The sequence below is a fragment of the Diachasmimorpha longicaudata genome, chromosome 15 (assembly GCF_034640455.1).
Source record: "Diachasmimorpha longicaudata isolate KC_UGA_2023 chromosome 15, iyDiaLong2, whole genome shotgun sequence".
NCBI classification, from domain to species: Eukaryota; Metazoa; Arthropoda; class Insecta; order Hymenoptera; family Braconidae; genus Diachasmimorpha; species Diachasmimorpha longicaudata.
In genome coordinates, this window is record NC_087239.1 from 5783723 (window position 1) to 5809855 (window position 26133).

The 26133-nt window shown below is 41.6% G+C and overlaps 2 protein-coding genes across 2 annotated transcripts in view; one reads left to right on the forward strand and one right to left on the reverse strand.

Moving 5' to 3' along the window:
• Positions 1–20097, forward strand: part of LOC135169661 (uncharacterized) — a 54836-nt gene extending 34739 nt beyond the window's left edge. The window contains exon 7 of the mRNA XM_064134846.1: positions 19770–20097. The gene's annotated coding sequence lies outside the window, so the exon portion shown is untranslated. The remainder of the gene's footprint in view (positions 1–19769) is intronic.
• Positions 5571–25480, reverse strand: LOC135169652 (protein groucho-like). The gene is made up of 10 exons (XM_064134823.1): positions 24510–25480; positions 18840–18937; positions 18325–18388; positions 16483–16527; positions 15440–15577; positions 10881–11160; positions 10079–10104; positions 8081–8760; positions 7016–7895; positions 5571–6349 (listed from the first exon to the last, which is right to left on the reverse strand). The coding sequence occupies exons 1-10, from the start codon at positions 24570–24572 to the stop codon at positions 6242–6244; spliced, it is 2382 nt and encodes a 793-aa protein (XP_063990893.1). The 5' UTR covers positions 24573–25480; the 3' UTR covers positions 5571–6241.
• Positions 25481–26133: the final 653 nt, after the last annotated feature.

Below are 26133 nucleotides of genomic sequence, written 5' to 3' on the forward strand. Positions count from 1 at the left end.
ATTACTTGAGTCTGGGCTCCCAAGACCCCGAGTGCAGAGTGTTTTTATTGGAAATTTGGATCGGGAAAGTTGGAAATTGGATTTATTTCGGGATTTTTGGTAAATAATGGGGGGAAAGAGGGGGAGACGATGTTGATGAAAATTGTCGTTTGAAAATTCTCGGAATAAATGAAGAGATAGTGGATATTTCTGCAGTCTCGTCGACGTGGGGCAGAATAACATGTGATAGCGATGTTCATTAGTAAATTCTATCACAAAATCATTTATATATCATTTAGGTTTCAATGAAAATTCCAGTATTATCTTCTTAATTGAACATTCCTCGCCTCTGAGGAGCGTCTAATGGTCTCAGTTGTGATGATTTTTCCGAGAACTTGATGTCACTTTTCCATGTTTTCTATCCGTCGAGCGATCTAATTATTCTACCGCATCAGGTGACCACCTTCATCACTAATCTCCCGATAACCCAGTTATTATACTCGATAAACAATCCAAAGCTCCGCAAAGCCTCAATAAACCTCAGATGAAGAAATATAAATAAACCCAAATGACTGAAGTGATTGCTCTTGAAGTGTGTTTCTACACAGAGATAACACCAATAAAAAGTGAGTAATAGTAAAAAATATACAGCCGGAGTGGAGCAGTTGTAGATAACAGTTGGTGGTATAAATGTGCTACAGGAGATCCCACGAAAACGATTAGATGGCACCGGTAATAAGTCGCTGAGGATAAACGCCCTTCGTACCGCATTTACCGCGACACTTTAGAAAGTGCCACGTACTTTTGTTCACAGATGGTAATACACCGAGAAATTGGACAAGTCATGAACTGAGTTAAATAAATACCGGAGCAGTTAAATGAATGAAACATTGTACAATTGTTTGTACAGTCTCATCAGCTTTTCAAGAATTAATCATTCCCCTGAAGCATCAAGACCTTTGATATATTGAAGGTCTGTACTGTGGATTATTGCCAAATGTTCGATTGTGCAATTTTCCCAGCAAAATTCATTCACAAACGAACGAGGAATTTGGCAATTTGCGCCTTCGGAGAAGTGGCCATTTTACCAACCATTTTTTCTTTAATTCCCAACATCTGCCGATGTTTCTGGGTCACCCGGGTTCTTCCGCAGGTTCCTCTGAGGAACTGCTCCTATCATTACTATAACCTGCAACTAATAATGCATTAATTTCACCCACAAAAATACCATCAAGGTATATACATTCATAAATAAACTAGAGGGTCCCTTCAGACCGTAAGATCACACCCTACAAAGAATTATTTATCGAAAACTATTTTTTAATACCAGTTTTTAAGGTTTGTAAATATTCTACATATTGACTCCTTCATATCGAATAAAAATCCGCTCCTCCGAGGAATCTCGGAAGGTCTTTCGTCAACAGTCAATGCGTTATTGTGAAAAAACCCTTGTGGAGTTATGGGGTTTGGAAAACTCCCTCGACATCTTTCGCATACCCTAATTTTCCTCCGTCGGCCACTAAAAATCACCATTACTTAATGCCCCCGAATGCTCCTTTTATTAGATTCTTTCACCTGTCGCCAAATACCTCCAACCCACCCCCTCCCACCATTTTCCCCTCTCATACAAGATTCACATATCCCTGACCCGCATTGTGCGTATAACACACCAGAGTGCATTGACGGCTGTCGAGAGTATAGACAAAAGACCCCTGGCTCACTCCTTGGGTGGTTCAACGGTTTGAGATATACAAGCCTCAGCAAGGGTCCAAGAGGTGCCGGTATACCCCAAGAGTACTGGGGTGTCTAAATCGTTTTGCATTGGTCCATACCGCGCCCTGATTCGTCGGTTAGAAATATTCGAGTCCGCGCGGACTCCGTTACTTTCCATCCTCATTCAACCGATGGTGCCCTCCATCGTTCCCTCTCACTTTCACCAGCTTGAACTGGCTTTATCGTTACACCCATTGCCGTGATGTTCTCTTCCTCCTCACCCTCACCACCTCGTCGCAGCCCCACCGCTCTCCCCCCCCCTACCCGCCCCGCCGGTGCCGTCTACTTGGTTCACCCCTCGAAAACAGTCTCTCAGCGGCAAAGCAGCAAGATCCCCTGACGAGATATGAATTCTCTTCCTTTTATATTCCACGCTTGCCTGCCCTCCATTTTGCTTGCTCTGGCCCTTGTCTGGCGCGCCGATCTGCGACTACCGTATGTGTAGTCGTCGAGCCAGTGCTATCTCACCCGTCACTCCTCATTCCACAGTTTTGGAGTTTCTCTCTTTCTCCTGTTATATACCCCTCCTCTTCCGTCACCCCTCCGGCCAGATCCCATTCCCCCTTGCTCCCCCCTACACCGCCGAGACCTCTCATTCCACTGTGAGCATGTTTTTCTTAGTTGAGTTCCTCCCAAGACCCTCGCTCTCTCATTCCTACTTCTTATTCTTTCATGATATTTTTCTGTTCAGTCTCCCATATTCTCTACTCTATGTATTCTGTTTTTTTTTTTTTTTTTTCATTTATTTGTTTTAGTTTTCTTTGAAAAACCACACCTCCGAGTTGTTTCAGGCTCGTTTTGTGCTGTATGTACCCAACCCTGTGGCAATGCTTTCTCGGGTTTTGTGAAACGAGTGTTGATAAAGTATGTACTTGGGTAATAATTGAAGGGATAATGTGTGTTGATATTGGTGGGTACAGGTGATTATGGGGGTGTTCGATGGTTAGGTGGTGGAGGGGTAGGTGGATTTTTTGGGAATTTTTGTGGGTCCTGAGGTATAGCAGAGGGTCAGCACGTGCTGGTGTCTTTATGGGTGTAGATTGGGACAGGAGGGTGAGAGGGAGGGGTGAAATGCAAACTGCAGGCAAAGAACAATTGTTAATGAAAAGGATTTTTGGGGGTAATCTTGTTGCTGAGGGATTATTGAATTTTTGACGTCCGGAGAACTCGGGGATTAACGGATTTGGGAGGGATTTTGGCTTAACACAACTTGGAAATTTCTTTTCCCCAAGGGCTGGGCACAAATAGAAATTTCAATTTTGGGTGGGATCGAGGGTGTGGGCAGATAGAGGCGGTGTGCTGATGATAACTGTAGTGAAAGGGAACGAGTAAGAGGGACTATATAACGCCACAAGTTGTGCAGAGGCTGCGGATCGTGCGGTATAGTGGTTTTAGGGGAATGGTTAGAGCAGGAGTACCACAAGGGTGGTCAAACCGCAAACGAGACCACCGTCCTGGCTATCTGCTATCTGGATAACCACCAACCCATACCGGTATACCCACGACGAGCGTGCGCTTGCCCTCCCACCTGGGATGCTTTAGAAATGTGCACACGGTAAATGGCTAGAGTGTTGGGTACCCCCTTTTGGACACCACAAACGCCCATATCCCAAGATCCAAACACATCGTAGATGTAACTGTCGAGACCCTTCAATGACCAGTAAATTTCTAATGCCACTTCAACCTCCGGTTGAAGAAAATTGCGGAACACTCGCATGACATTCTTCGCGTATTAATTAATAATTAATTGAGGATTTAGTTGTCTCGGTAGTGATTAGGGCGTTTTCGGGGAAGGAATGGACCTTGTGACGATCAAATCCGTTGAAACTATTCACGATTTCTATCGAGAAATGGAAAACTGACAATTAATGTCTCAATCAGGTTCATTATAATTGAATGGGGAACACTATTGGATGCCAACGCCCACATCTGGGAATTCTAAACACATCGTGGATGTGGCAGTAAATTAGAAAGACCGCTTCAGTGTCATGAAACATTGTTTAGAATTTTTCTAATGGTTTGAAAAATATTTTAAATGCGGATAAAAAATTCATTTCAAATGCAGGAGGTACTTCATGTCATTAATTACCTAATTAGTGTCTTTCAGTAGTAGTTATCTGCTTTCTAATCATAAAATCTGTTGGAAATATTCAAGATTTTTATCGACGACTCGAGCACGTAATAATTAATGTCTCAATTAAATTTGTTGCATCAAGTAACAGTCGACTTGAATCAAGTCACCGTATCGTCCTATTAATCAGTCGATCCCATGCTTGACACAACTTGACTTGAGTCACGTCAAGTTCTCTCTCAAGGTCTCCTCTACCTCATTTTGAATCAGAATTTTTTTTTCGTTTGCTCACTGGACATTTTAATCAACAGCCGATGGCGGCTGAATATTTCATCCACCTAATATTGGGTTAACTTGAACCTAATGATACAGATCCATTTGTTTACCGATATTTCTCACTGGTGTGAACGCTTGCACGTCATTTTGCGGAATTATAGGAGAGGGAGCGTTATACCACTGGTCTATGACTATAGATCTACGAGTGAACTTGTGAACGCTTGAGCGCGTGAACGTTTATTAGTGTCCAATTGTGAAACACGAGGGTGGACTGAAAATGTAGAGTGAAACGAGGGGGGGGGGGCTCAGGAGGGTGGGTAAAATGAATGGTAACATGAAAGCGGCTCGCGTAAACTCGCTCATTTGCGTGCCTGTTAATTTGCTAGCTCTGCCACAGTATGCCAACCGATAAGACCGCAGAGGGACGAATGGAATGTGTGAGCCCAGCATGTATCGGATTCTTCACACTAACAACAACCACCACACCACCTTTTATGAAATATTCATTACACGAAAAGAAATTTTCTGGAGACTCGAAAATTTGAGGCAAAACATTTTTTTATTTATAAAAATAATTGTGAATTATGCGATTCGATTCCTCTCAGGGTGATATTAGCCGAAACCCACGCAGACAGAGTACATACACATCAGCAGTCTCAAATACTTGAGCAAGGGAATAGAGCCGGTAATTTCCAACAGACTAGAGCAGTTCCGAACACTCGTCTCATCCCCGTTTAAAAAAATAGAGAAACATCTGCATTATGACGTCATCACACTCAATTTCCCATCCATCAACAGAGAAATTTCGTGCAAGCCCCAATTCTCCATCATAAAAACAATTTTTATATTCTATTTATGAGGTTTTCAAAGACTTTCACAGTCTGCAAACTTGCATGCTTGAATACAGTTCGCGTGAGAGCGATAACTCGCAGAAACTATCATCAAACTTGGGCTTGAAACGAGTTTTCAAACAAATCACCCTAGTTTGAACATTATTCGTTGAAATTCTCGGGCAAATTGATGCAATGATGTAAGGCCAGTTCAAAACTCTCCTTACAGGTGTATGTGTTAAAGGCTCTAATGCGATAGCCCCAGTGGGCTTTTAGTGATACCAAAAGAGCGTGTTGGGTAAATTAATACCTAGAGACCAAACTCCAGGGAGTGATGTTTATATTCATCCGCATTGCGTGCCCCACGCAGACTTGTTCACTGCTTATATTGTTTAAATCTTGCATAATTTGGTGGTCGTTACGTAAATACGTAAATAAAGAAAAATGAGAAAACTTTTATTGTGGAAAATGAGGGATAGAGTGCAGTGAATTCAACAGCTTCTATTTTTCATTTTTAAAATATGAAAAAAAATCTCTGAGGTTCATATAACGTGAATTGTCCTCTTACCTGATCTCCAGTCCCCATCCAGCAGAGGGATATGTCAAGGGCCTTGTCAATATCAAATAAAGTCACAACTCAATTTTTATGATTTCATTTTATTCCTAATTATCATTCCTGTTTCGTCCCTTTGTCTATAACAATATACAACATGGGCTTGACAATAAAATCTATGTACACAAATAATAATCCACTGTAAATCAGTTGTTTCCCTCCTTATATGTTAATCGACTGTAGACGAAGTATAAAAATATGATAGTATGTGTAACGCGATTATATACAAAGTGTACATAAGTAACGACCCGACGTCTATCACTTAAAAAATTTCTACTCTCCCACATATACACGCTCATAATTCCCATTCATTCATACCGAATGATAAATTCATGTTAACTTAAACATAGATATCTACCATGAGGGGTGGATTTGATGCGGAGGCGAACGGTATTGTGATTGAAATAATAATAAAAAAAAAGTATTGTACCCAATGCGAAGTGAATATGCACCGTTCGTGACACTACCATTGCCTGAATTGTCAATCTCAAATGGTACTAAACTCCTAATGTATCTGCATTCGGCAACAACAATCATAACAACAACAATATCAATGGCATAACGTTACCAGTTAATAACTCTATTTACAGAGAATCAAATATTTCGTTCGTTACTGGTTATAACACTTTCGAGTGTCTCTATTGAGAAAGGCTTCTCAGGTGTCACATGAGTGTGTGTATGTGTGTGTGTGTGCCCTCGTTAGTAAATGACCTCGTACACGGTGGCCTTCTTGTCGCCTGAGCCGGTAACGATGTACTTGTCGTCGGCTGAAATGTCACAGCTCAACACTGATGATGATTCCTTGGACTGAAAGGGCAAAGAGTCGTTTGTTTAATAACTCACCTCACGTTTTGTTAAAAATTACCAACGAGTTTTGCACTTGTGATGCTAAACCAGATGGCTATTTCAGTGGAGAAGGGTTCAAACGGTTGAAATTGGTTCAGATTTTAACAAATGGCAAAGACCTAAAGTTTTAGTAAAAATGACTGTTTTTTGCTGTTTCAAATGATTCAAAATTATTCCCAATTTCAACTCATTGAAAATTTTCCTCTTCAAACAAACTCATGCATTGGTTAAAATATCCCCTCATCATTATCAGTTCCATGCAATCGTTAATTCATTTTTTTTTAACAATTTATTTCCACCTGAAATAGATGGATTGCGTTGTTTGGTTTGAAAATTTCCGCACGGAATGACGTGAAATAAACAAACGTTGCCAATGTGATATACGTAACTCCCTCGTTTGGTTATACAATGGATGGGTAACACACTCGGCTATGTGGGTGGTATACATGCATGTAAACATGCACACTAGCTCGAGGACGTCATTACACGAGGAGGAAACGAGGACACTTGATGCCCGCCCTCTCGTGAGTTTAATTTTCATCATACTCGTGCAATTAACATCATCCACCGAAGCCAGTTGTAAATTACGATGAAAAAAAAAAATGTTATAAAAATTGATTGAACTACCTGGAATATCGAGGCACCGTAGGGTGTACGCCAGGCATTGAGAAGATTGTCTTTGCCAGTTGAAACAAACCACTTGCCACAAGAGGCAAACCTCAACGACAGAACACACGATTCGTGAAGATGTAGTTGATATTTGTCGGGTTTTGTGGCATGAAGTACTTCGACATTAGAATTTTCCATTCCCACAGCGAGCCAATCACCAGTTGGACAATAACCCAGTGAAAATATTTGAGACGTGAAGTCGTGCTGCTGGAGTTGTCTTCCCTCTCGTAGATCCCACGATCTGACGGTATTATCAAGACCCCCTGTCCACAATCTGGTGCCATCAGCGGATATATCAATGCACGATGCACCGTCAGTGTGACCCTGAAATTGTCTGACAAGTGTTTGATTCTGCAAATCCCAAACAGCAATGTGTCCATCGCTGCAGCAGCTGAAGCACACCTTGGAGTCGGGTGATATGGCAAGGGCATAACAAGCTGGTGCTGCTGATGTCAATTCAGCTTTGATTCTCGGTGTGGGACTAGCAAGATCCCAAATACTCAACTGGCTCGCTTCACCACCGACAATAAGTGTCCTACCGTCTGGCAATAGTTTGACAGATCTTATGTAGTTGTCACGCTGGAGGCAATCAAGCTGAGATACCGGTTTTGCACTTCCCCCTGCACCCTGACCAATGTCCCAAACTTTAACACATCCTTTACCACCTGTGTACACGTATTTTGTTGGATTTGATATTGTCACGGCGCACACAACTTCACCGTGAGTCAGAGTATTTATTTGACGTGCGTGACGTGGTATTCCAGGACCAATCAATGCATCGGGGGGAAATGGTACTGGTGTCATTTGTCCTTCGCTTGGCACGTGGAAGCTGTAAGCCCTGTCGGGATAAAACAAATGTCCTTTTAGTCCCCGAATCCGAAGACAAATATTGATAAATTACCCTACTCCATGGACTAATCACATTAATGAGTGAATCTACTCTTCATTAATCAGGAAATAAATCTGAAAACATTTGGGCCAATGACACTGGAAGAATTAGAATGCACAGATAAATATACTAACGGTTTGCCACCAGGTACTCCAATAGAGCCTGCGGGCGCCCTCATGCCACCATGGGGATCATACAGTTGCTGAAGTGACGGTGGTCCCCGTGGTGCTCCATATCCATTGTATGCCATCATGTCGACGTGAGGATGAAGTCCACCGGGTGGCATATGATGGGACGGTGGACCCGGGGGATAATGTGGTGGATATGCACCAGCAACACCAGGTGGTGGAGGCCCCTGCAGTAGCTTACCAGAGCCAGTTGTCTTTACACCACCCGATGCCGATGTTGGTGTCATTGGTTTTGATATCGGTGTCGTTGGCTTCTCCCTCTCCTCCATTTTCTTCGCGGATGGTGTACTAGCGTTGCTGCTGGTACCACTTCGGGGTGAGTGCGGTGGTGCGTCTTTCTTCACTTGAATATTGGAGTTCAATGACGAGACCTTGTCTAGACCGTTCTCCCGTGGAGATGATGTACCATTTACAGCTGGACTTGTTGGACCCTCACTGGCATCATCCACCACAAGATCTTGATCGCTCTTCTCACCATCACTATGACCAACGTCTTTGTCCTGTTCTTTCTTCATTTTCTTTATGTGCATTGGATGATCGTGATGATTCTGGGAGTGATGAGCATGATGGGATTCTTGAGGTGTGCGGGGTCTGCTGTACTTGTCAGCTGGGGATATCGAACTCCGCTGAAACATTGGAAAATCAAATATTTTATCCAAAACGTTCAGGGGACGTTGGAGGGTGGCTAATGCCATAAAATCAGATTTTATGGCTCGATAAACTCCCGATCAATTTTAATACTTGCGCGTGAAGGATGTGAGGAGATATCTCAGAACACTGACGACAGAATCAGCGGATAACCTCTCACAATGGTTGAGAGGGATGAGCAGGATGTGAGGGGGAGAAAAAGAGTAAATGAAATGGCACAAAAGGATGTCAAGAGGGGCTGAGAAAAGCACCAGAGTATTTCGACTGCTCTCTGGAGAGAAATAGTCTGGAAAAGAGTGATCGGATACATGTGTACACGTACAGAACGTGTGAGTGGATAAAATACCATGGTGGAAAAAGAATGAGAGGGTGTTGATGGGCGTTCTGCGGTCCAACGATGATTACAGACTCGCTGAACCTATAATACTCATCTTCGCCTTCCCTCCAGTTTCGCTATTCGTTTTGCTACGTTTTTTTTTTATTCTCATTAGTTTGTCCTCTCCCTGTGGAGGATTCTTGACGGAGCTTTTCTCTTTGTCGTTTAAATTCTACAGAGGAACGCCTCTTTCCATCTTCGACTCTTCAATCCTACCGCAGAAAAACGTAAATCGCGGCCTAAAGTATGTTCGAGGTAGCACGTGACGTTTGTGTGTACTTATGTCTTATCCGAAAAAAGACCCCTGTGGGGGTTTTCTGAGGGCCCGGGTGGCTGAGGGTTTAGGCGATCTCCTGAGTATTGTACCAGAATGCTCTTCAGCATGTGCTCAGTCAGGCGAAGCTGAGGGGGAGGGAATAAGTTGAGCGATTTGAGAAATTAAATCATCGGAAGATTCTGATTTTTTTTTATATTTGTGAATCAGCTGATCTGGGGAGGAAGATATGCCTTTCGTGGGGGTTTGGATAATAATTGGGGTTCGTTGTCAAGTTGTTTTGATGTTATTTGACGATTCCGGTTCGTAATCCAATAGTAAATAACCCGACATACCCGAATTCTTTGGGGCAATAATTCTTGGAGTGTTTAGTCAGTTTATAAGGTGGATATATCGGGCAGATATGCTGACTGTGTCAATAAACGACAGTCATAATAATGGTAACGATGATAATTTACGCAGTAAGTATCAAAAATAACCTGTTGGAAATTTTTTCAAATACATTTGTCATACTCTGAGCTCATGTCGGGCCGATAACCCGTTACGTAACTCGTAACACATTTTTTTTTTTTCAATCTGTCTGAGGTCAAGTACAACAGAACATGCGCGCAATCACTCTAGTATAACATGAAAGTGAATTACTTACGTGTCGTTCTTCCGTCGAGCTGAGACCTGCGACATAAAAAGGAAAAAAAAATTGTTAGTGATATCAGTCGCATTTGTAGTGTAACGTGTTATCATATGTGAGAATAGTTTCGTATTTTTGAACGATTGAATTGTGTGCGCCGATCGCGTCATTTGTTAGAGTATCTATCATCGAACTATCACGTGTGCAAACGATGAAAAAATATGTGTATATGGTGTTCATACATATTTACGACTGCGGTTGGATTCCCAAAAAAGATAGATAGTTCCATAAACTGAGTGATGTTATTGTATCCGCTACCGATTCCCTCCAGAGTGAATTTGTCTTTATTTATTTTGACAATCAGAGTTTGGATTTTTCAATTGGAGAATGTTAAAAACATTTGTTACGATGTGGAAAATTTTCATGTAATTTTTTGGTCGCGAAAATGGGAATTTTTTTTCTATCGCGAGTGGAAAAATTTTTGTCACTCGCAGATCTTTCGGAGATCGTCCGGTGAATCGTTGGAAGATCCTACGAAGATCTCAAGGGTGAGCTTAGAAGATTCAGGGGAAGATCTTGGGAAAATAATTTTCTTGGGAAGAACTAAATATCTTGGGAGAAAAGGATTTTCCTCTGAGAATATTCCAAGTAATCGTTTGCGTCATTAGGGAGATCTTCGGAAGATCGTTCCATGATTCTTCTGGAGAATTCGGGAAGATCTTTGGCAGGGTAATTTTTCCCCAGGGGATGTCTACTCCATTAAACCATAAACTTTTATTCTCGGGGAGGATTATGTATTTCTTGGGAGAATTCAACTTACCACCATTACTCTTCAGATCATCTGGCTGCCCCCGGTGGAGCTCCGATTTACCGAGCATCGAGAGGGGATGGGCCCCAGTAGGGCCTGGAGTCCCCGCTGCGCCGGGGGTCAGGCCAAGTCCCAGAAGTGCCGCTGATGCGGATGTAGGAACTGGTAGTCCACCCGCAGGGCCGAGTCCTGAAAGACCAGGTAATCCGGGATGTGGCCCAATTGCCGCACCCGGTGGTAGTTGCTGCGCATGCATTTGCTGCAGTAGTCTGGGTATATCAGGTCTCTGTTGCTGCAAAAAAATAAAAAACACGACATTTATTTTCCATTAAAACTCAACAATATCAAGGCACCATCATTTCCCCCAGAACTGCATCGTTTGAAATTATTTAATATAATTTTCTGGAAATTTTCACACAATTCCGGCCCAAAACAAAATTTTTAGCTCAATAATTTCGAATTTTCCACCAGAAAACCCCTAAAATTGTTAATTATTATTTCCCAATCGACCAAAATTTTCCTCTCACCAATTTACCCCAAACCATCAAATCAAACTACCTCCCTGTTCTCCTAATTAATATTCCATTAACGAATACATTCTTCAACCCTCCCCCTCACCCCTCAAATCGAAATTCCCTTTCTCCAAAAATCCCCCCCCTCAAAGTATAAATTATCCCCGATTAAACGCAACAGCGTGTTTCGTTACATCCCCCACGTGCGCCACACGCATCCTTCGTCCGAATCGTCGATCGCCCTAACCACAATAACGAGAGTGTGAATAAAAGGGGGGCGGGGGGGTGGAGAAAGAGAAGAGAAATAAAGGGCTGATGTCAGAGAGTTGGATGGCAATCACTCGGCCAACAAATACACTCCAAGTGACACCCCTACATCAGTCCAAAGTCTCCAATATTATCCCCCAACCCTTCAACCCCCCTCCCCTCCCCCCTAATCCATCCCTTCACTCTCTATCTAACCCTTGAGATTCGCATATGCAGAGCCCCTTCGACAAAGGGTCATCCCCAAGGGGTTCAGGGTACATATTACGTGCGACAGGGGATGAAATTCGTCCCCTCGTGTGGCTTAAAAAGGACCTATAGGGGGTAGGGGGTGTGTCGGGAGAGTTGACGAGGGGATTTTCCCCCCGTCTCTTCCGGCAGTCGATAAACTCGTTACGGGTGCGAAATTCAGCTTATCGTGGATTTCACTTAGGCATTTAGGGTTACCGCCCTTGAGAACAATCGTTGAAAGGGAGCTTGATATATGCACTTGAGATGGGACGAGGGGAGAGGGGACTAGGGGGCAGGGGGTGAGATTGAGAGAAAACAGGGCTTATATAGTCGACCAGCCTATCGATTGTGATTGTTATTTTCAGGGGGATATGTATGAGGGGTTGGGCAATGTGGCCACACACATCGTTATACCAGTTTAGATCTATCTCACCCTCTCCCTTTATATCCATCTCTCTCCCACCCTCGTGATGATTCCACTGTTCCCCTTCAGCCGTTAGCGCGATGCCCAGAGAGTGAATGTTTCGGGCGAACAATAATGTCAGCAAATACATTCGTAAGGGGGCGAGGGAGGGGTTGAATGGACAGTTGTATATATCGCACGTGTACGTGGAGATCTTGTAATTCGTTAGGGAATTAACTTCTGGTGAGGATGCATGAGTCCATTAAGCCCGGTTGGGGAGGGAGAATAACATACAACCCCCTTCGGCCGGATGTGCACATTATTGGGGGGGATTTTATTTTCTCGTTCGGATAGTGTGGGTTCGCTGGAGAGAAGAGGTCTTTGAGGGTTTAAAAATATTTAGGGGTGTTTTAAAATCAACAGCTCGATAGTCTTTTAAATAAAAATTGTTTGGGGTGAGAGGTGCAATAATTATAGAAAGTTTATTAATTTTTGTAATTAATAACCGTTTCAATGGAAAGTACGTTCATCGCCCTTGACATGGAAAGACAAAAATTTTAATCTCTTTACATTTAAAGGCGATTGATTCATACAAAAATCCCTTCCACCCCATTAATCACTTTCCATATAACACTCGAATTTAATACACGTGAAAATTCGAAATCTCCCCAATTACCATCGAAAATTCCGTCTCCCCCTCCTCTAAAAAACGTTTCGCATCCCTAAAACACGAAAATTGTCATTCCAATCATGAGGTGCACGAATACAATGACAAATTCATTGAAGAAAGAGTCATAATCGAGAGGGAAAGAGACACGCTTTGGTGGGCTGGGATTGCAGCCCCCGAGCTCACGAAACGGAACGGTAATAGTCCCAAACGGGGTTTAACGCGCCGTGAATAATCCGGCGCATCGGCGGTGAAAACGCGACCGATGGGGTAGGGCTGGATCCATAGAGGGGTGGGAGGGGGATGGAGGGATTGCTGCGAACCTGAACAGGGTGAGATTGAGTGTGTGTCGAGCGGAGGGAGTCGGAGAATGGCAAGTGGTAAGAGAGAAGGGCGACGTGTGGTGAAGGGATGACTAGGGGAAGGGGGGAGGGACAGGTGGAGGGGTATAAAACGAGCCAGCAGTAACTTCCCATTCCAACCCCATCAGTTTGACCGTCGGTGTGCGCCGGCTGGCTTCCACGTTGGTGTATGTATGGTGTTATTAAACGAAATATTGATTCAACTCCTGTTTACCAAGTAATACATATTCATGGGTCTCTGGCGCTTCGGTCTGTTTGCCTCGGCTTCAGACCCCCCCCTCGACCCCCTCGGGCCCCGGTGCCGCACCCGCTGAACAGACACACGTACACTCTTCATAGTCCGGGTTCTCCGACGCTATTCAACCCTTAGTATTGTGTGCAGCGCAGCTCGATATTTTTTTTTTTCAGTTTCTGCATTCAGGGGTGTGGTCTACATGGCCGCTGTATTTTTTGGGTCTTTTGAAAATTTTAGGGGAGGGGTGCACTGGCCGCGTCGAGAAAAATCGGTTTTTGGAATGTCATCGTGGAATTTTTAGTCGCCCGAAATTTTGATTGTAGGACTTCAGAATCGATTTCGGGGACTTTTTTTATTTGTTGTTCGGAAACGATCTTTGGGTCCCGGTCTTCACCCTCGTGAGGACAATTTTTCGGGACTGGAGGAGGTAAAATCGATTCATCAAATGCAATTCTGCATTTAGGGTAATCTGTTATGGGAATTTGGAAAGCCCTCGTTTCCGCGAGATAACAGTGCTTTTGGAAACACGTGTACAAATATCTGTAGTGTTTGTACTATACAGTGTAGCCACTAAAATGCGAATTGTATACAGTAGACCCACACGCATTTCAATGTTTGTTTGGTGGAGGAGTGAGAGTGGTAGCGAAATGAGACAGAGAGAGGTAGACAAGTTTGAATTTCCCAGGGCGACGAGCTCACGATTCGAATATTGGATTCGAGAATGGGATTATATTCGCCAGTGCATGCTGCCGGGGGTATATATTGGTGAGGGTGGAACGGGGACAGGCAATTTTCGGGGGATTGAGAGTTTGAGCACATGTCAATACTCTTTTTCTAGTTGTTTTTTTTTTTTTTTTCGTGACAGATGTAGAGATTTTTTGGGGGTGGGTAAATTGACTGCAGTGGTGAAGTGTTCGAGGGCTTTCAGCTGATAAACAAATACACGAATGATTTTCGAGGATGAACGATGAGTGCTGATGTGGGTTTCATAAATTTTAATGACTTGGATCCCGTGAAAGTACTTTCCGGTCATCAAACGGCGATTTTTAAAATAAAATCCACCCCTAATATTATTATTTAGGGGAGTTTTTTGATTAAATAAACCTCAAGTTTCTGTATTCCATCTCCAGTAGCTCCAGTTCAGTTCATTACCCGCAAAAATCAATCGTTTTCTTTGAAAATCCCCCAAAAAATTCATTTCCCACCCCTTTCCCCACCCCAAAAAATGATAAATCCCCGAGGAACGTATTTGAACAATGAATTGACTGCGCCTTAAACTTGTAAAACCATTCTAGAACCTCCGTAAAATTATTCATGTCGCGGTGGATGCTCGACTATATCCATCCACCATCGGCAACCGGGAGAGAATAATACATATATGTACCGCGAGGGAGTACCAACTCGGAACTCAATTATACGGGGACCACGCTCGAATGCCAATTTCATCGCTTATCTGTGTAATACACACTATGAAATAAGTCTGCGGGGTGGAGAACTCCGGGTGTTGGCTGGGTGTCGAATACCGCGCGCTACTGAATTTCAATGCAAGGGCTCGATACTCTCATCATCCACAACCACTTCACTCTCACCCACCCCATCAACCCCCACCTACCCCACCCACCCCATCTCCTCCATCCATTCGTCCCGTGTTCCCCCTATTTCATCGGTTGCATTTCCTCTGGTGGTTGTCTGCCCGTGAATCGATCAACAATTATGATTGTTCGCGGATGTGCGACTGTTGCGAACCGTAAAACGCAATTAAAGTCATCCAACTGACCCAATACACAACCACACTCAACCCTAGTTATACTAAATAACTAATCAAATTGAAATGCATTTCATTGGAATGATTTGCCTCATTATGAACAACAAATCTTTGGTGGATATATATATTTACCCCGACGATGGAATTCAACTCAGTCATTGTAACTTGTTTCGCACGATCAACTGCTGTCAACACTTGCTGTTGATGTTCTTGCGATAAGTAAGGTAGGATTTGTACGATTATAGCATTCAGCCGTTTTGATATCTCCGTCTGTGAAAGAGATAAAAATGAGATTGTTAAATTGTTAAGCACTTCATATAAAATATCAAGTTGTACATGAAAAAAATATTCTGTTCGGTTACTCATGAGGAGTATTTTTAATTGATTTCATTGATTGATTGCGGAATTTTGTTGCATTAATTTTACTGAATGTATCATTAATTTTGTCATTGAGGACTGGGGCTTTTATGGGAATATTCCCGACAGTCGTGAATTTCCTATCATTTATTGGAAAAGAGGAAAGGAAAATGGGGAAATTCGTCTGACCATAATGAGGTTAAATCACTGACTTGTGATTATTTTATTGTGAAAGCCGGAATTTCTTGATTTTTCCCGGTGAAATAACTAAGTTATTTGAGTATTTATATTTTTGGGGATTGTCTTGGGGGAGACACAGTTCTGAAACTAATTTTGTCTCTTAACTCAGTGGGAGGTGGACCCACGCGTGAGACAGCGTATTTCACCGAAGAGATGTCATTCTAAATAAAATGACACCCGAAAATCATATCAGCTATTTACAAATTTACTGATGAATGAATAAAATAAATATTCCCATGTTTTTTCCCAAAACGAGATAACAAATCTGATAATGTTTATCTCCCGAATATGATGAGGACACTTCACTCTCCGATTACAACATGATTCAAAGAAGTTGATAGTGGTATCAGAGATATCGAAGCACTCAACGAATTTTCGAATGGACAAATAGCACTATTGGCAGTTTTATTCGATACTTTTGCCATTTGAGAACCGGAAAACGTAATGCTCCATTTTATTCTAGTGTTTTTTACTGAATATCTGATGACGAGAAAAGAAAATCTAGTGGTGAACGTCGAATTAATCAACTAATAATTCCAATCAAATAATTATTTTATTTATAGACTTGATTTTTTTACCTGTTTGTGCATTTCAACGTTGAGTCCATAAGACATCTCGTAGTACTGAAACAGAAATTAATATCCAGATTAAAATAACAACCAGAATCAAAGTAAAATTGAAACAAATATTGACAGAAACGAATTAAATACGAAGTTGAGAACCATCGAAAAATTAAAAAGACCCACTCAAAATAAATAATCCAATATTTTCGATGAGTTTAAAAATTTAACCTCTCCCTGAAACATCAATAATTGTTCAGCATAAAATTTGATACTCAATGTTCAATATTCATTCAGTCACAAATTAAATTAAAATCCTCAACATGAAAAATTAAAGTGTTTAATCGTCCGTATTTTCCTACCAAATGATTTTACCGAGTCGTCTTGTTTTGACGTTCGAAAAAAACCTTGAAAATAAAACAAGAAATATATTTGTTCACAAAACCGGAGAATATTATTTTCCTTAAAAAATAATCAAAACATAAAAAAAATTTTCGTTCCCTTCACGATAGACAAGTCAAAAAATTAATATCTGCTTTACAGCTCCTCTATATAAACAATCACATAAATATATAACACATAAATAATATTGCAATCCAGAATCCCCAATAAATAATTTGACTACCCTTCGAAAACTGTTGCACTGCGCAAAAAAAAACCTAAACCAGATCGTTCGTAATTACCACTTCCCAATTGTAATTGTTTAAACAGTTCCAGAATTTTGATACAAATATACGATAGTCATGACCATAGAATCCACGATCGTACCTAATAAAATCGACAAGATCTGAGTCTTAACTCGACCGAGTCACGCGACGTGAATTGTCGCTCCGAGAAAACCCCTATTATTCAAACATAATCATTGTAATCAAGAAGCCATCCATCCACGTACACCACACGGATATAAACTAACACGGAAGTGGATGAGTTTGAGAAGAGGGGAGAAATACCGAGAAGGAGGTAGTAATATCCTCCAAGCGTTATATACAAGCATGGGGGCTTACAAGTTCTTAATTTTACGAGCCATTAGCTTGGTAATTACCCCAGGCGAATTAATTGCGCAGTAAGTGAGTTACTCGGCTAATGCCACCACCAGAACAACCAGAAATACAAGGGGTGAGGAGGGGGGTAAAGGTGCGTGAGGACAGATGATAGGGGATGGTCTTGCATAATTGGAGATGAAAAAAAATTTTCATCGTTGAAAAATACCACTAGGAAATTTCTAATAATTATCTACTGAATTATTAATCAATTTAGGTCAAATTAATTTTTGTCGAACATTCGAAATGTAAACTCCAAAATTATCTGTCACCAAAGAGAAGGATAATTTTTCCAAAAATTGAAAAATAAATTGTTATCGAAATTTCACTCTCCGTAATTTTGATGTCATGAAATGAGTTGCATTCTGTACAAGTATTTTAACTACTTCGGTTTTTCATTAACAATTTATTCCCTTGTCAGGGTTTCAATCAGAGTTGACATTCACCACGCACCTCAGCTAACCGAGCATGGGAGCCATTCACATCAAACATAAATTCATTGAACAATGCTTATATCTAGATACACGTGGGGTGTGAATCATAAGGTCGTAACGCGCAGATGTTCGGTGAATTTGTACAGCGACGAATGTGATTCTAAATGGTTACAATACATAGTATAATTGAATTCGAGTTCCCGGAGCGATTTAATATTCCCAGTGAGTATTAAATTCACTCCGCTGTACGTTTTATCATTGTAATTTTCATTCTGAATGAATAACGCGGGTTCAAATGAAAAATCATTTTCAATGATATTATTAAATTATGAATAAACCATCGGATGGATATCCCAATGGGTACGTCAATGTACGGGGATTCTTACCATCACGTAGTGTCTCTGGATTTCTATCTTCTCGGTTGCCAGCTTCTCGCACTCCAGTTTCATGCTGCAACAAATTTTTTTCCGATATTATCAGTACCCGAATGCATCGATTAATCATTAACTAAGGGCTTCTCAGGGTAATAATTAATTTAGCGGGAATAATACGGGTCGAACGAGCGCTTTAACTAATAAAATGAATGACAAGAGACGATTTGGAGGAATAAAACCCAAGAAAAAAATGTTTAATTCGCTTTTGTTCTCTGGGACTTTGACATTTTTGCAAATTACATTTCTCCACGTGTCTGTAAGCAATTTATAGGCTCTCGTGAGGTGAGGGAATGGGGAAAAATCAGTTGACGATTCGGAGAATCAGTCATCAAAGACATGAGCATCAGAAAAAATTATCAAGCCAGGGATTTTCGTATAATTTCTTGTAATTTCCTCAACAACTGAGCAATCATCTCGAGTCAGTAATGTAATCATCAGAGCCTTGCAAATCTTGAAAATAAACTCACTTGTGATACTGCGCCTGCAGAAAATTGAATTCCTCCTTAATCCTGTCACACGATTCACCCACCGTGAATTTAAATGGTTGGCCGGGTTGCGGTGGTCCCTGAAAGCAGAAAACAAATTCAATGGACACGATTCATATGCAATCAATAAAATATACCAATTTCTAAAATTACATTTCGCTAACAACAATTTTTTCCAATCGAAAACAATTTTTTGTAGACAAATTAACAGAATCTTCGACCCCCCATTCCCACCCTCACTTCACCCCTCCCCTACGTCATCCCAAAACTATCGCCACCAGTATCCCCCCAAATAAAAAATTGAATTACCTTCATTGGACCCCATTGAGACTCCCTCCACCCCCTCGTATAGCACCCCCCGAATAATTCCCATTGACAATATTTACCGGCCTCCAGTTAAGAGTGACAAAGGTAAACAATCCTCACGTTCATGTGTACACGTGTCAAATGGTTAATTCGATCACAGCCGATGTACGAGTGTTCACGGGGTTGAAAAAGTAAATAAACTAAAAATAAAAAAAAAAATACAATTCATGGAAGACATAAAAGATGTGCAAACCCTATGGCTTCATTCTTGTTATTCACCGTTCCACTTATGTATTCCGTTCAGAGGAAAGCGACATGGGTTACACACGCGGCAAGACATCCTCGAACACCACAGTCGACATGATCTCGAATGACTGGGGGAGGTGGGGGGGACACCAGGGGGTGGGAAGGGGTCTCTGCGAGGGGGTCAACGGGGGAGCGCGTGGAGCCGGTGAGTTTGTGCTCGCGGTTGAACACATTCACTCCTGATAGTCGTGGGCACTGGTCCACGTACATGTGCTCACACGCACACATACACACGGGGGTATGTACGTGTGTGTGTGTGGATGGTGTTGATGGCCTCACTGGTGGGGTTTATATGTGTAGATGAGAGGTGGCATCGACTCACAAGCAAGATGGCCTAGTGTACACGTTGTGCAGCCGACAGAGACGATCAGAGCAAGTGTTAATTACATGTTTGCGGTGTCCGCGAGGATTACACGCTACAACCGAAACTATGGTACTACAGTACAGCCATTGCCATTGCCACCCCTGAGTTTCACCGCAGGTGCACTCGAACCACTGGGGGCATTCTGTCTGACTGACTGTCTGTCTCATTGCCTCGGTCACTCGGTGTTTACTGTTACTACTGGATAAATTGCGTACTAATGCATCTATGGATTTGATAACGTTTGTGTAAGAAGGGGGAATGAGGAGGGGGAGGGGGGTAATTTAATGGGCCAGAGGGAAATTTTGATCTATTGATTTTTGGAGGGGTTTGGAATGTGCCGGGGGGAGGGACGAGTGGAAGTTTGATTTTTTATGTAAATAGGTTTTTTAAATCGAGGGGGAAACGTTAGTCGAACTCGTGAAATTCCAAATTTCGAGGGGAATTCGATGGGGTAAAAATTTTGGGGCTGTTTCATATTGATTATGGTGGAGTGTTATTGATTTGAAAATTAATTTCGAGTGAATCAAACTTTCAGATTTATTTGTAAATTGTAGAAATGTCAACATTTCTTTCTGCAAATCACAGACAGTTCCCGTGAAATTTTTTTTTCATGAATTCTCACAACGGGGGAAGAATTCCTATCCACTTAAGGCGGTCAGAAAATTTCCAACGACGATGAAAAAACCTCCTCCAACGGAGAACAGGTTTTTCCATAATTTAAACTGTCATATGGTCTTCAAATTGCAATTTCATCAAATATCTGAGGAATTATCTGAATTATAATTATGGGTAGAAGATTTCAACATTTTTTTTTGACTCCAACTGTCAGGAGTAATTTCAGTGAAAACTTTTTTTCTGTCTATTCTCAATATGTTCGTTGAATTCCTATCCATTTCGGGATTCCAGGGGATTTTCAAAGCCGTTGAAAAAACTCGATCTGAACGAGAACAGGTTTTCTAAATGGCAAATCAACTTGCCCCGTTGGTTCTCGGAGAATTCGGTGGAAGGCGTGGTGGGAATGTGAGGAACGAGTGTATCGACTTGCAGGGTTCAGGCTGTTGCCGACGAGAGAAATGGCCAAGTGAATACACTGAAAAATAATAATGGTGAATAGGGAGGTGGGGGAGGGGGTCTAATAGCCATCTAAAACACCTGTTTGGACGGTTTCCATTCTCCAAAGTGGCTCCACTGATCGAAGAATAAATAGTGATACGTGCGAATAGGGGGAGTTTGGTGAACCGCAACGACGGAACGAACATATCAAACTGAAGAACAAAAAAAATTATTTATTAAAGCAAAATAATTATTCCTAGTCCAGGGATACGATTGAAAGAGAATGGAGGGAATAATTTCCTAAACTGCATTTAAATTCTCCCCACCCCAAGCGCCCAATCCTCTCCCCCACAATTTAGTTATGCCCTCAATCCTGCGATTCTCCAAAAATACAAAATTCTATTTAACGATCATAAATAGAATATTTTCGCCTGTAAAAACACCAAAAATCCAGTCTAGAGGAGGATAAACTGTTCCCTTGCAGAAACTGATTCATTGTTTATTCAAGATTGTGATTGAGTTGACTGTTCTGATGTATCAACTGAGTTTACATGTGCGGGGATTGTGTGGGAGTTTCTGCCAAACATTAACAAACACACCGACCCCGGGAGATGTACTCTCTTGGATAGGCTAGAGGAGATGGGAGAGGTTTCACAGGTACCATGAGCGATATGCTGGCTAATATTTACTGTCCTAAACACACCAGACCTAGGGCCGGTTTATTCATACAGTTCAAAATCACGGTCAATGGTATGGGATTCAACCCCGGTACCATAAATTCAGCAAAATTAATTTTAAGGGATGCGACTGCTTTGGAATTTCCCTGAAGAGCATCCGAGGGATAAATGAAAGACCCGGGTTCGAATCCCGGGGTGGACTATTTATTATATATAATAAATATTAAAATATACGGAATATTATATAATATATTATGAAGATTTGGAAAATACAACAAATTGAATTCAACGTTCGAGAAAATTCTTAATAAATGAACGGAACGGAATTTTAGGCAAAAGGGAGACCTCCAGGGGGTGAAATGAGGGACGGGGGTTGGTTCTATTCCAAAAATTAGCTCCAAGTCTAATTGTTCTAATAAAATTTGACCTAAAAAGTAGTTCATCCCCATGTCGTCTCACGTTTCCCCCATTAGACGTCTGAATTTTATCCAAAATTTCTTTTCGTGTGGAGAATATTCGATTTTAGCGGCGCATGTAAAGAGTTTGAGTACCTCTATTCCCATCTTGCAGCCACTATACTACTAAAGTTTCGTCGGGTCAGCGCAAATGGTAGCGGTTTGCGAACTATCTCAATTTGCTGGCATAACCACAGAGACCGCGAAACCACGACTTCCCTCATCCCGTGGCCACTTCGAGTGGCCGCGATTCCCTCTTCCTCTGCCTTCCCATCGCTCTCAATGTGCCACCTGTACATTCTGATATTTTTCGTTTCTTTTTCCTTATCCCCAGAATTGGCGTTTTCTTTTGTACTGAATTTCGAGGTGATATCCCATCATATCTGTCCGGTGCGATAAAATTCCCTCGGCTGGTCCCATGATTCGGACTTAAAATCGATGAAACCCGATGAAAATGGGGCCCCGAACTAATTCTTCTGCCCCTGAATTTTTTTAAATACAGAAAAATCTAGAGGGAATAGAAAATTTTTCGTAGGAACTTTTTCGTAGAACAGTTTTTCCCCTACAAGAAAGGTCATTACAAAAATCCGCCTTTTCCTGTCATTTTTAAGATATTCATCAGCGAACGAAGTTGAGAATAAGTTAACGAGACCGTAAATAACGGAATATTCCTTCGAAAATCGGAAATTATTTCATTTAGAATATATTATTGACCGCAATTTCGTTGACGTCATCTGGAATGAGTATTCGGATCGTCGCAAAGTGATGCACTCGAATAACTAATCAAATTCCATGAAATATTCAGCGAATACGAAAGAATATGTCATCGATTTGGACTTTCGTCAAATGGAACCACGAGTCTCATGTTGGAAACTCTAATCAATTATTAAAGGGTACAATTTAGGGATATATTTTCAATAACCCGCCATTTTTAGTTTGTCATTGTCTGGGAAAATAATTATTCTGTTTTAGATCATTTATCTCTCAGTGGAGGAGAAGGAAAAAAATCTGATAACATAATAGTCGAATGTCTAGACAAAACGAACATGGATGCCCTGATAAAAATCAACAATTATCAAGGAAAATATAATTTAATATCCCGCAGAGACACAAGAGCCCTCTCACCTCTTAATGTAATTAATTTTCTCCCTAGAACACATCACAGTATCTTTCCAATTAAAAAAAACCCTATATTATATTTATATCGAATATTCAGGCAGTTGAGCAACTAAACATTCAAAGCAGTAAAATCCAAAAATCCTCTTTATTAGCAGAACAAAGGACACCCATCTGTGGGGAAAAGACAGAAATTATAAGGACCATCGGAAAATCCTCACCAGCAAAACGAAAAATTAAGCCATAAAATTTTACATTCCCAGGGGTTGTCCTGCGAATTTGGCCACAAATTCGGGGTTAAACCGACCCTGGGTGCAGACCCCAACCGATCGTAAATTAGTCCCTTTCTAAGGCCATCTTCGCACCTCTAAATCTCGATTCTGTGATTTCTGAAGAAACCCTGAACGAAGTGTGCCCAAATATTCTAACGTTAAATCATTCACTCAGACGTTCCCTCAACCCATCTCGATCTGTTAAGCTCCTAACGTCCCCTTTTCTGACAAGTTTTTCCGAAATATTTCCCACAATACTTGACCGACAATAGTTTCCCCTCAATCCTATCTCAGTTCCTAAGCCTAAATAATACTTTGGAATTAAACACATCCATTTGTTTAATCCAACAACTCCCTCCCCCTCCCCACGCAAAAGTCCTTCCGCGATAAAATAAAAATAAAATAAAAAACCTGTTAATACAATTGATTTTCGTTCTCATTAACTTCGCTCCAAAGGGTCTCAAGCCCACCCCCCGGCCGTTAAAAAAAATCGAGTATCCCGGCTGCCCATGAATAGCATCGATTGATTTTCCTTTCGAGTCCCTCGATGTATTCGGTTTAGAAAAAAAAATCCCTCTCTATTTACCCACGTAAAACGATTCTCGCTCGTCTAGTCATAACACCGCACAGTCGCTCCAACAAACAGTTACTCGAATTGCATCAGTCCCGTCCCAGACCCCAGAAATCCAAGTAGTTTATAAAAAAAAGGCTAAAAAATAAAAAGCCCTGCCATTCTATTATTAAACCGCCTATCAGATTATGATGATCTTTGATCTCGGCCGGGAATCGCTGGAGCGCGACGTTTGAATGTTCATGAAAAACTCCCACAAAACCTCCAACACAGCATTCAAAATACCACCGCAATTTATCGCATTATAAAACGTTAATTATCACTCATCAAAACGAAATCTCGAAGGAAGTTGCGTCTTCCATCAGCAAATAAATTATCCCACATTAACAAGACCAGAGAGGGAAAAAAAAAATTGTTTTCGTTGTCCAGGAGATAAAGATATTCGTAACGAGAGAAAATAAATAGCTCGAGAATTTCCATCGGTGACTAAAAACGATTAAAAAAAATATATATGTTAAACAACGACACTTACCGGGTGCCGTGCAGCAGCTGCTGCGGCCACAGCTGCCGCGTTAATGCCAGTGTTGGGATACATCCTAACCTGCTACTTTTCCACTGGCCGAGAATAAAAAAAAAATTCACTGAAAAATTCCCGTTATTTATCGTTAACTCCAAATCGCACTTTTGATCCTCTCACAATCACGAATAAACCGTTGATTCAGGATTTTCTCCTGACAATTAACAAACTTTTCATCACAAATACATCTAGCACTTGTACAACACATTCTTCATTGTATCCCATGACAATGATCACTCACAATGTGACAATCACAGGCATTAACACAGTATAATTTATCCAGTGGAATCGTATCACACACACAGAGAACAACGGGGACTGGCAATAATTTTTTAACCGTTAAAATACCGATAATTAATGGAACATCAGGCATACCGACCTCGACAACGGTCGGGTATCAACTAATCAGGGAACGGGACGAGGAGAAACAACTCATCCCCACTCCGGTCTACCGCCCCTCCACATTTTTCCCCCACTACTCTGTCAGCGCCACAACACGACGCGTTCTCCACCAGAAAATCCGGTGGGACCACGTGGTACCGTACAACTTAGTACTTCTCTCTCTGTCTGTCTTGTGATTTTTTCCCATGTGATTGTCGGCCCTTTCAGTCGCACCTCCACCGGTGGCGCTGTGTGTCTCTTCCTTTTTCGACTTCCATCTTTCTCCGGGATTCCCCTTCCTCGGTGGAGGCTGTTCTTGAGAGTTTGTTGAAACAGTGTGGCAAGCCGCTTCCTTCGATCTCACCGACTATCTTGCACTTACGTGCTCAACACGCTTTTGTTCCTCTCGCGGGTATATTTTTTTATTCGTTGAATTTCTCGCGTTTCCTTCTCCTTTTCGTTTCTACCCGAACGCGCGCACTCCACTACCGCCGTTTCCCTTTTTTCTCATCCGGTTTTAAAATTTTTTTTGTTTTCGGGAGGACTAGGAGAGATCGCTTGGGGCATGCACGAGGTTTTATGGAGGTTGTTGACGGTGGGGGATTTTTTTTGTTTATTAATAAGTAAATAATTGTATATTATTTATGTGGTGTGAGGAGCCCCGGAAATTGACTCGTTTTTTAAGTTCACATTGCGCAGTTGATTAGGTCATGGGAGACTGTGTTGTGTCTCCATTGATCAATCGGATTGAAAATTGTGGGGGATCGAATCACTCTGTCTATGAGCGATTGAACCGTTTGATGATGAGAAAATATATTTTTTCTATTCAACACAATAGAACGAGGAAGCTACACGAAGACAGATACTTATCACGACAAAATTTCGATAAGAATTTATGACAAGACTGGAGTTGTAAATCCAACTCAATGGGAATATCTCCGGTGACGCTCCGAGTGGGATTATCTCCGCTGATAAACTCACGAAGAGACGTCCCGAGTGATGGCTGACGTCAGCTGTTCGGAATCCAGGCTTGTGTACATGGAGCCCCTTGATTATCTCCCCAAGATTTTTTTTCCCCTCCTCCTCTGAATTTAGGTGTTGTCTGACATGGGAAAAAAAAAAGATAATGAGAAATAAGAACACTTACTTGAATGTGACTATCAAGTGTCTGTCTTATTACCATCTTATTACATTCACT